The 16,933-nt window shown below is 41.3% G+C and overlaps 1 protein-coding gene and 1 long non-coding RNA gene across 2 annotated transcripts; both read right to left on the bottom strand.

Annotated features, from left to right (window-relative positions):
* Positions 1–2,824: 2,824 nt before the first annotated feature.
* On the bottom strand, positions 2,825–14,521 carry LOC147627836 (uncharacterized). The gene is made up of 2 exons (XR_015268341.1): positions 10,440–14,521; positions 2,825–3,591 (listed from the first exon to the last, which is right to left on the bottom strand). It is a non-coding gene; the product is annotated as an uncharacterized LOC147627836 (long non-coding RNA).
* Positions 14,522–15,447: 926 nt separating this feature from the next.
* LOC147627835 (uncharacterized) lies at positions 15,448–16,501 on the bottom strand. The gene is made up of 2 exons (XM_086814809.1): positions 16,104–16,501; positions 15,448–15,817 (listed from the first exon to the last, which is right to left on the bottom strand). The coding sequence occupies exons 1-2, from the start codon at positions 16,311–16,313 to the stop codon at positions 15,635–15,637; spliced, it is 393 nt and encodes a 130-aa protein (XP_086670935.1). The 5' UTR covers positions 16,314–16,501; the 3' UTR covers positions 15,448–15,634.
* Positions 16,502–16,933: the final 432 nt, after the last annotated feature.

Here is a 16,933-nt window from a genome sequence, read left to right as displayed (position 1 = left end):
ATTTATATATGAACATATATTTGCAAACACACACACACACATATGTCCATGGCTTTTCAAGACAAGGTGATTGGAGGAGTGCAGCAAAAGAACTCTATTCAATTGAGCGTAAACCAAACGAAACCATTAGAGACTTTATCCTTCGGATAAAACTCTTGGAATCACGATGTGAGTCATGGGAAAAATTGAACGATTCTCAATTGAAGAGATGTTTCATGATGGGCTTAAAGAAAAACAGCTTACACAACTTGATCATTATATCCAATCCAGAAACATTTGATCAATGTTGGAAAGAAGTAATATATTTAGATGACAACATTATGGAAGATAATCATGCTACGAGATGTTCCTCATCTAAACCAAGTGAAGCAATGGCAAAAGAAAGATTGATCTCGGAATTGCCATTCCCTTAATTCTATGCAGCCTTGCTTTGATTAAAAGCTTTCAATCGACATCTCTAAGAGAGGATGAAATCCTTCAAAGCCAAACATCCTTAATGTCTCTACAAGTGAGGAGCGAAATGCCTTGTGTTCAGTGCAATCACTACGACCATCCAATCCACATTGTGTAATTGTGTATACAAGGCACATGTTTTCATGTATTGCATATATTGTAAATCCTTTGGTCATGATACTAAAAAGTGTCCCGATTCATCTACAAATAACTCAAAACCTCCATCTCCCATGCACCAAACAGAAATAGTCCAAAAGGTGGAAACTACTCAGGAAGCAGTTAATCAAACACTTCAGTGTTTCTATTGTCATAGACCTCACAAAGTGGCAAAGTGCATAGTTTGGAATACGTCCATGCCCATAGTCACTGACACTGTGTAACCCATGTATGAACGATGTGGCATTTACCACATGTTCCAAGATTGCTCAAGATGAGTTGCTTCAATGCAACTTGTCTCACAAAACATAACTCTTAACATCTTAAGTGTAAAAATGGGCATTTGTCCACAGTATCCTTGAATGTGCTTACACACTTACAAGCCAAGGCACGAGAGAGTAAAAAAGAGTGCAAAAGATAATTTACTTTGAAACGGGTAGAAGAACATGCCTTAAAGCAGAAACCAAAAGAGAAAACAAAACCTTCTAAACCCAAGAAAAACAAGGGACAATAAACTATCGAAACCAAGGTTGAAAAAGAGGACAGCAAAAAAAGGAACCTGTGGAAGATATAAACCCAAAAGAGCCAGAAGCCACACATGATGCAAAAGAGTAAACAAAACCAAAAGAGAAAACAAAGCCTTCTAAACCCAAGAAAAACAAGGGACAATAAACTATCGAAACCAAGTTTGAAAAAGAGGACAGCGAAAAGAAACCTGTGGAAGACATAAACCCAAAAGAGCCAGAAGCTACACATGATGCAAAAGCATCCAACCCAAAGGCTACCACTCAAACCACAACACCCAAATGTGCGACACAGGAGACAAAATCCCGAAAGAAAGTTCGTTCTCATCGCATGGGCAACCATAATGAAAACCTGACAATCCAAAGAAAGTCAAAAAATGAAACAAGTTCTAATACGTCACTTAGTGAGGAGGAAACAAGTTCTGATTCGGCACTAGCTGCACCTCACAGACCAATCTAGAAACTAGAACCCACCCAACAACCCTAAATTGAAAATCATGATCACATGACATATACGGAATGCAAAAAGCAAGCTCAGAAGAGCATGCTTAGCATGGTTGAGTGTCTTATAGGATCACCGGTTGTGATTGAATCTCATAATGCCAATCCTAAAATAGCAATCAAAATACAAAACACAAAGGAGTACTGCTTTCCCTTTCAAGAGGAAGACATACTCTCTACTAGAGTTATTAGAGATCGGATTGCACGAGTTATGGGATTTGTTAGGTCAACCAACACTCACGGCTCATCCTGAAAGAATTCCCCTTACACAAGACTTGAACATGCCATGTTTGGGGTACTTTGAACATAAAATGTATATTGAAACTAACCCCCTTACTTGCAAGTTTTCTGTGGTTGAGTGTGTGTTAGAAGTAGATTTGATCTTGGGACATAAATGGACTGTTGCTGCCCAAGCACCACTGTGCTTTGCCAAGCAATAGGGTCATCATGATGGTCAACAACACAAAGTACTGGAAGGAAGAGGATCCAACCCTAATGGATTTCTATGATACTGAATGTAAAAAGTTACAAGCCTCCCACGAAAACCCCTCTACACAATGACCTACTATCTGCATCAACGATCGACTCCGATAAAGCATCTACTCCTTCAACCCCATCCTCCGAACAATCGATGGAGATGTGGAATTTACATTCCGTGTTACCCTAGATTCCCTTGAGTGTGATGTCGTCCTTGGTGGAACTTAGATACATGACTCATTGTATTCAATTAATGAATCCATGCAAACAGTCATCTTGAACACTCCTACAGGCATTGTACAATTGCTATTATAGGAGGAAGAGATCTTGGAGGAAATGGAACTTCCAACATATCTTACTGAAAAGATCCCTAGGATTCTGGTTTGATTGGAACTTTCCAATAAAATCACCACAGCTCAATCACAACTTTATCCAACACGATAACACAATCTCATGACCCTCGAGTTATGGGATTTGTTAGGTCAACCAACACTCACGGCTCATCCTGAAAGAATTCCCCTTACACAAGACTTGAACATGCTATGTTTGGGGTACTTTGAACATAAAATGTATATTGAAACTAACCCCCTTACTTGCAAGTTTTCTGTGGTTGAGTATGTGTTGGAAGTAGATTTGATCTTGGGACATAAATGGACTGAGTAATTAAGATGTGATTAGTGAGTAATTAACTAATAGCTTAATGTAGGCATGGATAATCAAAAACCACATTAGGCCAATGCCTCAATTTATAGAGTTTACATCCAAGCATCTAATCCCACTGATTTCTCCTTGACTCACTCCACCTCTTTTGCTTGATTCTCTCCACCTCTCCCAGAATATCTCCACACTTTCTAAATCTTCTCATGCTACCCTTTATTCTCTCCCAGTAGACTCTTCTCACCTTTTCACATGTTCTCTGGACATTTATAGATTCTGTTTTACAACCTCTAACCAAGGGCTTATTCCTGCACACACCCTATTCACTTGTATATTTCAACACCTCCCCTCAAGTGAATACTCCTAGAACACCTGAACCCTATACCAAGTTTCTCTCTTCGCGACCAGTGTCTAGCACACCTCCCCTCAAGTTAACTTAGCACACCTAGACCCTATACCAAGTTTCTCTCTTACTTGATAACCCGCAACCAGTGCCTCAAGTCCCTAAACTCATAGTCCTTGACACACTCTCTCTCTATGTGTCCAAGGCTACTACAAGTGTATGCGACCTTGACTAAAGTGCTCACACATACATCTATCTACCACGTGGCCTACATCATCGGTGGCTCAGAGGTGGTTTTACTTTGTTGGGGCAGGTTACATTAGGTTGTGGGGTCTCTCTCTCTCTCTCTCAAAGACTTTCACATGGCTCCTCACTCTTTGGAGCCTCACATCTTCTCTTTTCTTCAGTCTTCTTGTCGTAGTAGCAGCTTCTCTTCATGCGTCCATGTCTTCTTTCAGTCTTCTTGTGGCAGCTTCTCTTCTCGTTGTCGTGCTGTGGCACGTCTATGCAGTGAAAGCATGTTCATGGCACAACTTATGTGGAATCTGGGCTTGTTGCAGGCTTGTCCGGAACGTGGTTGGCTGCAGTTGATATCAGCTACTTGGCATCGAATGTGTGGGCGCGTCAAAAAAAGAACGGGCACTTGAAGCTTTATTGAAGTGTGTATGGAAGGAAGGGCAGAAAAAAGTAATGAGGGGCCATATACCTTAGACTTGGTGTGAAAGGAAATAATATAGTGGCCATTTTTCAAAGTTAAATAAAATAGGAAAAATGAACGTGGAAAGGTGGCGTGGAGGCAATGAGCTGCTGCCAACGTGGATTCTCGAAGGCGGGTTGGAAGGTCACCGAGGAGCAGCGTTTGCAGTAGCCGAAAAAGGGAAGCACTGGTCAATTGTGAAGGTAGGGAGGAAGGCGGTTCTCAGGCGGGGTGGAAAGCGCAGCCAGAGGGGGGTAAGTTCCCGCCCCGGCAAGAGGGGCAGCTCTGCTCTACCTCCAAGACCATCTTCATGCAACAGCCCAACCTGCTGGAGCTCGAAGCCCCGATCAAGATTGTGGTGACAATCATGAACAATACTCTGATCTGTTGAGGCTTTTTTGACCGCCACCACCACGGCCACAAATCAGAGGAGGATTGTTCTGATGATGTCCCTCCTCCACAGTCTGATTATGGCTATGGTGATGACAAGCCTTCATCAGATTATGGCTATGGAGATGATACCACTGTCCAGACTACTGAGGCCTATGCTAGTGAGACCACCTATGGCGAAGATGGTGAGGAGAAGGCAAGAAAAGAGGTGAAGGCCTCCAAGCACAAGGAGCATATGGGAGAATTGGGATCCGTTGCTGCTGGTGCATATGCTTTGTATGAGCGACACGAAGCCAAGAAGGATCCGGAACATGCAGGCAGGCACAAGTAGGGTGGAGGAGATAAGCGATTACTTTCACTGAATGCTGACAAAAATTGTAAGCTAATCCAGGATGCATATCTGGTTGGGTGCCTTCTAGAGTGACCTGTACTACAGAGGTTGAATGTTTTTCTGGTTATTGTGGGGTCTCAGGAGGATCCATTCAGTAGTCAGGATTTCTTTAGAAGGTTTATTCTGTATCTTGTTGCTGCTGGATTTTGGGACACATTTTAGGGGATGAAATTTCTGTTCTTTGCTCCTTGAAGAATTTTATGTTGTGTTTCTTTACTGGGATTTTGGATGTAACTCTCACAGCCAGACACCCAGTGTGTTCCCGGCTAGACCGCACACGTCACGACATCTTTTTGGTGAACCCGACGTGAAACAGCTGGGGTGAGAGTAGAAGGGGAATCATGGGTGATCAACAGGAGCAGCAAGGATTTCGTCCGGACGTCAACACCATGCAGATGTTTCAGGCGTTTGTGCTCCACATGCAACAGCAACAGGCAGTCGAAAGAAGGCTGGGTGAAGTGGGAAAACAAAGGTAATGTTATCTGATTTGAATGCTGGATGAAAAACGATATGATATTTGGAATGTATGGATACATGCAAGATGACATACAAATCAAGATGATGCTTGAGGAAAATTAGAGCAAATAGATACACAATCAGGGCTTTCTGAAAGGCAGGTACAAAAATGAAGGAAATATACTATAATGATGCTATATCTTAGCTGCTTGGAGAACTTCTAAAGCATGACAAGGATGCAAAGGAGGTAAAAATAATGGCAGACAAAGCAAAGAAGGCTATAGGGGCCTATGACACTGATGCATTTCTCGAAAAGAGAGAACCAGGAGCTTATAGGACTTGTAGTCTTCCATAATAAGACTATTAGGGAAGAAGAAGGATTACAAGGGCTTATGACACTTGTTCACCTCAGGAGAAGGGGGTGGCAAGGAGCTTGTATAGACTTGTAGTTCTCTCTTAGAACTGTAGAATGGCAACAAGGGCTTGTGACACTCATCCTTCTCGACAGCTGAGGAAGGAGAGGAGCTTGCAATGACTTGATCCATTCTTGCCACTTCAAGGGCCTATGACACTCATCTATTCCAATAACCAAGGATAGAGAGGAGCTTGTAGTGACTTGAAGCTAACCCTTTGTCTCAAGGGCTTACGACACTCGACCTTTCTGATAGCTGAGGAAGGTGAGGAGCTTGTATTGACTTGAGGTCTTCCCTACAAGTTGCAAAACAGATAGAATGCTCAAGAACTCATGAATGCCGGAAAGGTGGACACTTCTTTGTACTCTGATTGTCAGGATATCTGAAAGAAACTCTTTGAAAAGCAGAGCTAAATGTATGCAATGATGATCTGGATGAATGGTTTGACATAGAGAAAGCCCAAAATATCAGAAGGATATGGATTTCCCAAGCGTCATCCTGATTAAATGGAATGCCAATGCAGAATGCTGTAGAATTGAATGTTCATGGGACCTTAGGTAAGGGCCAAGAAATACACAGTGAGATTGTGCAAAAGGGATTGGAAAGAGGTCTTTCTGTTGGCAACAGTTTGGTTGGCATGTACACCAAATTTGGTTTGATTTCAGAGGCAGAAGAAGTCTTTGGCAAGATGTTGATTCAACCAGTTAGAGTCTTTGAAAAGAAGCTCATGGTGATTTGAAGCAGTACAGGGCATCGGTGGAAGGGGAGGCAAACTGATAATAAGCTACAGGAAGAAATTCCATCAGCCCCAGGACAAATCTCTGCAGGAGTGACACCTTATCTTGCAGTTCATGGTTTGGGTCAGAGCCCCTACATTAAACCCATCGAATCTCAAGCTATCCCAGTGGAAGAGAGTAAAAAAGCAGAGGGCAAGGACTTACTTGTCACACCAGGATCATCTGGTTATGAGGGTGCTATGGCAATGGATTATGATAAGCCATCATCTGATGAAACTGATAATGTTCCAAAAACTACAGACAATGCTGCAGCTTGGTACACACCAACTCCATCAGAAAATGTTTCTGAAACTGAGCAGGCCCAGCAGAAGTCATTGAAAGAGAGCGCCTCTGAAGGGATGGCTGCCACCAAAGACACTGCTGTCACTGGTGCAGCAGCAGCAGGTGGTGGTGCTATGGGTGTAAAATCTGTCTCAGGTGAATGTGAGAACAGAGACATGAGTGGGGGCAAGAAGAGCATGCTAGAGAAAGCTAAGGAGAGAATATTTGGCTCCTCTAAATCAATGAATGAAGGGTCTGAACAATTTTCAGCAGCAGGAGATGAGCAGTTGAAGGCTTGTGAAAGCAAGCCAACGGTCGCTGGCAGAGCTGTTGGTACTGTTGTAAGCCTTAAAGATACTGTTGCTTCAAAGCTTAGCTATGGTGCTAAGATCCCAACAAGTGATGGGACAGCACAAGGTGAAGCCATGCCTATGGAGACTGATAAAGCTAGTAATCAAGAGAATGTACGTGATCAGTCTTCCAAATCTGTCTTGCAGAGGCTGCAGGATAGTGCCGCTGGTGCAAAGGGTGCGATCGCAAGCAAGCTTGGATATGGTGGAAATGTGATTCATTTGTTCAGCAAATTGCAACAGACAAGTGTAATTCTAGGGAATTACATGTATGTTGCTGTTTTAAAAGCATGTTCAAGTATGGAAACTCTTCATGAGGAAGCGCAGGATGTGTTTGATGGGTTGCCACGTCCAGATGTAGTTTCATGGAATGCACTTATTGCAGGATATGCTGAGCAAGGCCTTTCTAAGGAAGCACCGACCCTTTTAGAACCTATGCAAGCAAAAGGTTATGCTGAACATGAACAAGGCTTTGGTGAGGAGATTGTAGATTGTTTGGATCAGATGCAACTGAAGGGAGTTCCTCTAAACCTTGCTACATGCATTTCCTATTTGAAAGCATATGGCAGCATAGGAGCCATAAGAAAAGGTCAAGAAATGTATGCTGAGGTTACAAAGAAGGGATATGAACAAAATCCTTTTGTTGGCAGCACTATCTTGGATATGTATGGCAGATGTGGCTCACTTTCAGAAGCAGGGCAAGTGTTCCACAAGCTACCCGTTCGAGAGCTAGTGTCATGGACTGCTTTGATTGCAGGATATGCTTCAAAAGGGCTTGGTTCCAAAGTGCTCAGCTATTTTGAGCAGATGCAATCGGAGGGGATCTCTCCTTCTGCTGTTACATTTATATGTGGATTAAGATCTTGTGGCAGCACAGGAGCTCTAGACATGGGTAGAGGAATGCATGCTGAGATTGTGAAGCAGGGATTTGAAAGAGATCTTTCTGTTGGAAACATGCTGAGTGATATGTACGCTAAGTGTGGTTCATTTGCAGAGTCATGGAAAGTCTTTGATAAGTTATCAGTTCGAGATGTTGTTTCTTGGACTGCACTTATTGCAGGATATGCTCAATATGGTTTCAATGAAGAGGTTCTGAACTGTTTGGAACAGATGCAACTAGAGGGTGTTGCATCTCCTGATGCTGTCACATATGTTTGCAGCATGAAAGCTTGTGGTATTTTGGGAGAGATAGAGAGGGGACGAGGGATACATGGTGATGCTGTTAAACAGGGACTTGGAGAAAATCTCTATGTCAACAATGCTATCCTGGATATGTATGCTAAGTGCAGTTCATTTGTGGAAATGCAGTGCTTGTTTAACAAAATGTCGGTATGGGATGCAGTCTCGTGGAATGTATTCATGGCTGGCTATAATGATCAGGGTCTCTTGAGGAAGCTCAGAGAGTGTTTGACAGTTTAGGACAAGAAGGTGTGGTGCCATGGACTACTATGATTGCAGGATATTCTCAACATGGACATGGACAAGCAGGACTTTTTGAACAAAATGCAACAGGAGAGGCAAATGCCCAATAATGTTACTCTTATCAGTGCCTTGAATGCATGTTCAAGTATAGCTGCCCTTTCCCAAGGCAAGCTAGTCCATGCTCGCTTGATGGCTAGTGGCTTTGAGTTAGATGCAGTGGTTGGGATTGCCCTTATCAATATGTATACGAAATGTGGGAGTCTGGAGAGTGCAGCCAGGGTGTTCAAAACTTGGCATATCAAAGATAAGAGATATGGACTACCCTGAGTGTAAGGCACCAGCCTCTGAGACAACAGGGAAGGTTAATGTCAATGGGGTTCAACCCCATTATCATTAAAAGGTTTGAACGAGGATGATGTTGGCTTAACCATGCAAGATGGGCAATACTACAATGCAATGCTATCTTTTGCAGATATTCTCGACACGCATGGGGAATCTAGAAACACAGTTGTGGACTGCTCTGAGAACAATCAAACTGTATCTTATGAAAGTAAAAGCTGTGAGAATTTCAATTAGGGGGATGTCAAACCAACACTTGTGCAAGTTGCATTAGCTGGCAAAGAGAATGGAGATGGAGTTTTAACAACCCTTGAAAATAGGCTTCTTATGAGCAGGATGATCAATACAGGAAATTCAACCAGTCAGGAAAGCCTTGATGAGAATGTGGGTTGAGAGGATGAAAAAGCTGAAGATAACGTGCCAAAATTTGATAAAGATGAAGGCAAATCAGTATAAATTTGAATGAAGATTAGCCTATATAGCAACTTGGTGGCACATACCGGAGGATGTGCAGGTTTAGAGGGGGTTGATGTCGTGCTGTGGCACGTCTATGCAGTGAAAGCATGTTCATGGCACAACTTATGTGGAATCTGGGCTTGTTGCAGGCCTGTCCGGAACGTGGTTGGCTGCAGATGATATCAGCTACTTGGCATCGAATGTGTGGGCGCGTCAAAGAAAGAACGGGCACTTGAAGCTTTATTGAAGTGTGTATGGAAGGAAGGGCAGAAAAAAGTAATGAGGGGCCATATACCTTGGACTTGGTGTGAAAGGAAATAATATAGTGGCCATTTTTCAAAGTTAAATAAAATAGGAAAAATGAACGTGGAAAGGTGGCGTGGAGGCAATGAGCTGCTGCCAACGTGGATTCTCGAAGGCGGGTTGGAAGGTCACCGAGGAGCAGCGTTTTTGCAGTAGCCGAAAAAGGGAAGCACTGGTCAATTGTGAAGGTAGGGAGGAAGGCGGTTCTCAGGCGGGGTGGAAAGCACAGCCAGGGGGGGGTAAGTTCTCGCCCCGGCAAGAGGGGCAGCTCTGCTCTACCTCCAAGACCATCTTCATGCAACAGCCCAACCTGCTGGAGCTCGAAGCCCCGATCAAGATTGTGGTGACAATCATGAACAATACTCTGATCTGTTGAGGCTTTTTTGACCGCCACCACCACGGCCACAAATCAGAGGAGGATTGCTCTGATGATGTCCCTCCTCCACAGTCTGATTATGGCTATGGTGATGACAAGCCTTCATCAGATTATGGCTATGGAGATGATACCACTGTCCAGACTACTGAGGCCTATGCTAGTGAGACCACCTATGGCGAAGATGGTGAGGAGAAGGCAAGAAAAGAGGTGAAGGCCTCCAAGCACAAGGAGCATATGGGAGAATTGGGATCCGTTGCTGCTGGTGCATATGCTTTGTATGAGCAACACGAAGCCAAGAAGGATCCGGAACATGCAGGCAGGCACAAGTAGGGTGGAGGAGATAAGCGATTACTTTCACTGAATGCTGACAAAAATTGTAAGCTAATCCAGGATGCATATCTGGTTGGGTGCCTTCTAGAGTGACCTGTACTACAGAGGTTGAATGTTTTTCTGGTTATTGTGGGGTCTCAGGAGGATCCATTCAGTAGTCAGGATTTCTTTAGAAGGTTTATTCTGTATCTTGTTGCTGCTGGATTTTGGGACACATTTTAGGGGATGAAATTTCTGTTCTTTGCTCCTTGAAGAATTTTATGTTGTGTTTCTTTACTGGGATTTTGGATGTAACTCTCACAGCCAGACACCCAGTGTGTTCCCGGCTAGACCGCACACGTCACGACATCGTGTCCATGTCTTTCTTCAATGCTTCCTCTAGATCTTCTTGGTGTGGATCTTCTTCTTGGAAAGAGATGTTCTTCTTCTTCCATGGCTGGGGCCATGAGCTTGTCCGTCAGGTCTTTTTGCTCCATGTGAGCATGTTTAACCGTTTTGCTGACAGTTCTTTTGGGATTTTGATTTTTATCTTGTGTCATTATGCAATGCAAATCCAAATCTATGCGGGAGGTCTTACCTCTTACCTTATTCTGGACAAGGGCAGTGTCTGATCCCATATTTACACTGATGTAATGTGCCCAATACATAATGCGTATAGCATTCATTCTTATGCACATTCCCAAATGCAACTCTGGCTGTGAATAATATTGAATTTGAGTGAGATTTACAAGCATTAACCAAGGGTTAAATGTAAAATGATGATTATCACAAATTTATCAGCACAATTTTACCAAAATTACATTAAATCAAGGGTAACCAATTTGTACGGAATGGTTGGAGTATCAAACCAACTCCGAATTGCAATTTGAAGTTATAGGGATCTATATCAAATACCTAATGGTTAATTTGAACCCTCAATTGCACCAAAATATAGTGATTAGCATTGATTAATCATCACTGATTAGCAAATTAATCCTCTGTTTTGTGTGCAAAAAATAGAGTATGCGGGGAGTCCAGATCTGGGGCCTTAGACTTCAAATGAGCTCAAATGCTTTCAAGGCCATCAATAGCAATTAGTCTAGTAGAGGATTAAGCCAAGAAACACAAGATTTGACCAAACATTGAATGCTTAATCTCTGTTTTACCAAAGTCACCTGGCAGATTTGATGAAGAGCTTGGATCTCACTGTAGACTTGATCAAATTGAATTCTGACTTCACCAGCTTGTAGAGCATGCTTGAAAACACTTGGGACTAAGAGGAATTAGACCCATTTGAGCTGATGAAGAAGAGGTCTCTATTTTTCTCCCAGAAACAGGGGCCTTCTAAAATCGCGATTTCTCCTTTGTCTACCGGCGGTTTGCGCTTCTTTCTTGATGGGCTGGATCGTGGAGAGGCTGGCTATGTTGGGCTAGAAGGGTTTGGCCTAATGTTGAGTGTGCAAGGAGCTAAAGCTCCTCCACCAACTGGGGGTATAGAGGTGAGTTGAAGAATAACTAAAAATTTGATTAATTTCTAATTATCTACTAATCCTAATTAATTAGCCAGCTGTTGCAACAAACCTCCTCTTTAGCAAAACATATGCCAAATGCTTCCTCTAGCATTCTGGCGTAAACTTGATGGATTCTAGGCATGGCTCTAATACCATGTTGAAATTACAGCAATGTGATGAGCTATGGTGGATCAAATACTAGAATCAACATCATTAACAAAGTGATTAGATGATAATTAAGATGTGATTAGTGAGTAATTAACTAATAGCTTAATTTAGGCATGGATAATAAAAAACTAGCAAATTCTCATTAGGCCAATGCCTCAATTTATAGAGTTTACATCCAAGCATCTAATCCCACTGATTTCTCCTTGATTCACTCCACCTCTTTTGCTTGATTCTCTCCACCTCTCCCAGAATATCTCCACACTTCCTAAATCTTCTCATGCTACCCTTTATTCTCTCCCAGTAGATTCTTCTCACCTTTTCACAGGTTCTCTCACATTTACAGATTCTCTTTTACAGCCTCTAAGCAAGGGCTTGTTCTCGCACACACCCTATTCACTTGTATATTTCAACAAGGATGAAGTCCCAAGTCACGTACTTCATGGATATATTATAAGAGTAGTCATTGTACTAGGATTAGGCCTCTTATGAGCCTAAAGTCTCGGGCCAACCACAATTTAAGCTAGTGTGAACACTTATGGCCATGTATATAAGTGAATTTCTCTCATAATACAATATAGTCTCCCATTGTGCAATACAATCTTGCCCTCAGTAATCCTCTAGCTAATATCTCTCCCTAATGCATGCTAGTGAGTGTGTGTGAGTGAAGTGAGGTGAGAGGAGGGCCGAGTACATGTAGTGCAAGGAGGCGGTGTGACAACGCTCGAGAGGCATGGTGGAACTGCTTTCTCAAGGAGTTGTAGAGCTTGGAGAGCTCAAGGGTTATGAGCTCGGCCATTGGAAAGATCCTCATGATAGTTGCGGTTCACCAAGTAATCTCTTGTTGGATGTGTTTCAAAAGTGGGGTTAGGGTGAGCCATAACAAAAAAGTAGCCAGGGAAAGCACAAGGTGGAACATGGAGTGTGAGCATTTATGGATGCATGGATGGCACAAGGGTGCATGTAGCTTGTGGATGAGGACTCCTTGAGAGCTATAAAACCATTTAATCCTTCGATCATTTAAGGATCTTGATTAATGCAAACATCATATGTGATTAGTGTCTTTATTATGCTTTAGTTAATCCTTATTTTAAGTGATTTATTATTATTTAATTATGAAGTTTATTTCTTGCTATGAGCCTCCCTAACAATGTTAAATTTTTGCATATCTCAAATACGCTATATTGTTCAAGGTGTTCTTTACATTATGTACATTCACAAGGGTATTTCAAATCCTCCTTATCTATGAGTTTTAATATCCTAATTATATAACTTTTGATATTTAAAGGTAATAAAACCATACACTTTTTGGAACAAAATGATTTTTTTAACTTTTTTAAATAGAAACCTCCTTATGTATGTGCACATTTATGAAAATCAAAATGTGCTCTAGTATTGAGCTCATGTACTATCCTACATACTTCTAGGTGAAACCATGCCCAAAATGTGCTCTATTGAGCTCATGCACTATCCTACATACTTCTAGGTGAAACCATGGCCAAGTTGGATTAAGTGATAGTAGCCTTAATTAAGGCCATTACCTAGTGAAATCAGAATCAATACAACAGATTAATCTAGTTTCTATAAGGATAGATGAGACTAAGGTTGTCCATATTAAAAAGAAACAATCTACGTTGGTGGCTATAAATAGCACCACAGGGCTCTCTTAATTTCAATGATTGACCTTTGGAATTGAGATTTCAAATTAGTCTACCAAATTTAGCATGTGTGAGATTGTGTTGTATGCTTATGTGAGCTTGTATTACATAGGTCATACAAGATTTACCATCTTAGAGATTGATCATAGATGTGTGACCTTGTATTACATAGGTCATACTAGATTTACCATCTTAGAGATTGCTCATAGATGTGTGAACTATTCCTATGGCTTAAAATTTTTACAAGATAGATTATTATTAGAGACTAATTTTTTCCATATGAACAAGAAGCAAGCTAGCGTGGCCTATATAAATATCACATAGTTCTCCTAATTTCAATGACTAAAATATCACATAGTTCTCCTAATTTCAATGACTAATCTATTGGATTCAAAAGTATTTTTGATTTACCAAATTCAACTAGTGTGAGGAAGTACTACATATGGCATGCTAGCTTTACCATCTTAGAGATTCATCATATTTTTGTGAGCTATTCCTATAGCTCAATAAAGGTAAGCTTTTGAACTATTCCAATAGCTTCTTAGAGGTAAGCTTGTGAGTGATTTCCCATGATATAGGATATTTAGAGACTACCCACTTCACAATATTATGTATTTTGTGGCCCATGCTTAATATATGAGATTCTTTCATTGCACACCCCCCCTAAAGATACACATTAAAGGTATACTATTTTAGCCATAACTTTTACATATGAACTTCAAATTTTGCGCTCAAATGGTCCACAGGTGGCGCTTGATGAGCTCTATCCAATGAGTACCCATGTTGAATAGTTTTGGTAAGATCTTCATGGTCTTTTTTAAGTTGCCCCTTTTTAGATCCTTAGACAGCCCTTTTCTTGTCAAAATTGGCCTTAATGAACGGATATAGGTGATTTAGAGACTACCCACTTCACAATATTATGTATTTTGTGGCCCATGCTTAATATATGAGATTCTTTCATTGCACACACCCCTAAAGATACACATTAAAGGTATGTTTCTCTCTCTCCCTCTCCCTCTTTAGCATACTATGATGGGTGTTGTCATGCACAAAATGAGCTTTCTTGGAATCTCTCTCTCTCTCTCTCTCTCTCTCTCTCTCTCTCTCTCTCTCTCTACCCCCTCTCCTCCATTTTTAAACATACTATGATATTTGGGGATGTTGTCATTCGAAACATGAAAAACATGGAAGCAGTGTGTCTCCCTCCTCCATTCTTAAGCATACTATGAGCATACTATGATACTATGATATTTAAGGATGTTATCATTCATAACATCAAAAATAGGGTTTAAAAATAAGGTGTATATCCTATTGTCAAAGTAGAGATGGGTTGGCTAATCTTTCTTTGATAGAAGGTAAAGTCTGTAGGAAACTTTGGCAAATGTTTGAAAATTTTTAGGATATATGCTCACTTTTACTCAAAAATGTTATGTTGAATGTTTTAAAAAGTCACCATTTTTTGGGTCTAAAATAGCCCAGGTTTTTTGGAAGCCCCTTGTAATTAGTCTTTGGGCTAAATTTGACCCCTAATTTTTTCTTTGATCAAAAACTTGGAAGCGTTATATCTCTCCCCCCCTCTATCTTTGGTTTTCCTCTCTCCTTCTCTCTCTATATATATGAGTTCCTTTCACCCCCCTCCTCCCCCCCTTTAATGGCACACAAAGTTTTCTCTCTCTTCCCCTCTCCCTCTCCATGTCCATCTTTCTCTTTAGCATACTATGATATTTAAGCTTGTCAACTGTCTTGCAAAAAATGAGAGCTTGGAATCTCTCTCTCTCTCTCTCTCTCTCTCTCTCTCTCTCTCTCTCTCTAATAGTATCTTATTGAAGTGTGTTTTCATACACGTTGCACAAACCTTCGAAGAAGCAGTAACAACTAGGTTGCAAACCAAGACTTGGCATGAAGCTAAGAGAAAGAAATGCATTTTTCGTTTTCAACATTATTTATTGTTCAAAAAGGATTGAAGAAAGGGAAAGTAAGGGAAGAGTAAAAAGTGGAGTGAGCTTCATGCTAATGATTAAAACACGGAGAGAAGAAGGGAATGACACAAACTATGCTGATGACTATAAAAAAGGGGAAAGTCTCAAACTTTGGAGTCCACATACAACCATATACATGGAGAAGGTGTTTTCAAAAAGAACAACCACTTACATATTGCACACACAAGTACTTAAAAAGAAGGTGTACATGAAAAAAATATTATAAGGTTTTTAAAAAAGGCAAAGGTGTTTAGAAGAAGTGATGCTTATGTTTTCCTTCATCCTGCTCTTCTTCTTCCTTGGCTTCCTTCTTGTTGTGGTGCTCGTGAAAAGCGAAGCCACCAGCCCCCACAGCTGCAGCTGCTGCCACCTCCTCTTCTATCTTGTGCTTGTGAGCATGCTCTGGATCCTTCTTGGCCTCATGCTTCTCATACTGCATCGTCCAACAATCATACCAACCAAATTGCCATTAATTACCTTAATTATCCATAACTTGCACATAAACTATCATAAAATCATATGATATACTGATCAATTAGAGTAAACCATCATCATACTACGTGTAGATCTGAGATAAATTACCATGATTACATTTCAAACTATTAGAAAATCTAGATGAATTGAGGCGAAACATATGATCAGGTCACTTAATGATCAGAATAATTGTATGTGATTACGCCCAAAAAAAATACACTTAAATCTGTGCTAATTTTGATTACCAAGGCAAAAGCTCCTGCGGCTACAGCTCCGAGCTCGCCCACGTGCTCCTCGCGCTTAGCATGTTTCTCTTCTTTCCGGGCTTTCTCTACCCCATACTCATCCACAACACTCTCCGTCGCGTAAACATCAGTAGTTTCACAGACGACAGCAGGCTCCTCATCATCCTTCTTGTGGTGAAACAAGTGGTGGTGGTGGTGCTCTTCAGCCATAGCTACTAATCAGAGAGAAAAAGCAACTGATCAACTGCTTGATAATCTAAGCGTAGGTAGAAAGCTAATCGAATGGCTAGTTGGGTATTGCAAAGGAGGAGGCACGTGCTTATGTAGGTGAAGGGAAGCTGATATTTTGGATAATTTTTTTGGTTTTTGTGTGTGTGTGTGTGTGTGTGTGTGTGTCCACTTTTAAGTGGACCCTTATATTTCTCTACCCTAGACTCTATTCATGATATCATGATTGAGAACTACAGCTACCAACCTTCAACAATAATTTCAAAGTGTCGGTACCACCCCCCCCCCCCCCCCCCCATGAGAAGTCCCTTCACATGGCTTTTTGTAAAGTTGTTCACTTTTTATATCATACAAGAAATTTTCAAGGATCTACCATATAAATGTTCTAGATATTGTATGATAGTTAGAGGTAGGCCTGAAATTTGCAACCCTACCTTGGACTTTAAAATTTACAAAATTGAACGCTTGAAAGGTACCTTGGCCTTCAACTTAAACACCTTACTCAGGAAAAATCACTCGTGGTGGCCTTTATTTTTGAAGCTTCCGAGGCAAATGATGCCCACATCGACTCGAATGCAAATCTCAGCATTGCATAGGAGTGA

Source organism: Cibotium barometz, chromosome 20 (genome assembly GCF_041138505.1).
Source record: "Cibotium barometz isolate CiBa-2024 chromosome 20, ASM4113850v1, whole genome shotgun sequence".
In the NCBI taxonomy this organism is placed as follows: domain Eukaryota; kingdom Viridiplantae; phylum Streptophyta; class Polypodiopsida; order Cyatheales; family Cibotiaceae; genus Cibotium; species Cibotium barometz.
Note: the sequence above shows the minus strand (reverse complement) of the source record. Positions and strands in the feature narration are given on the sequence as shown.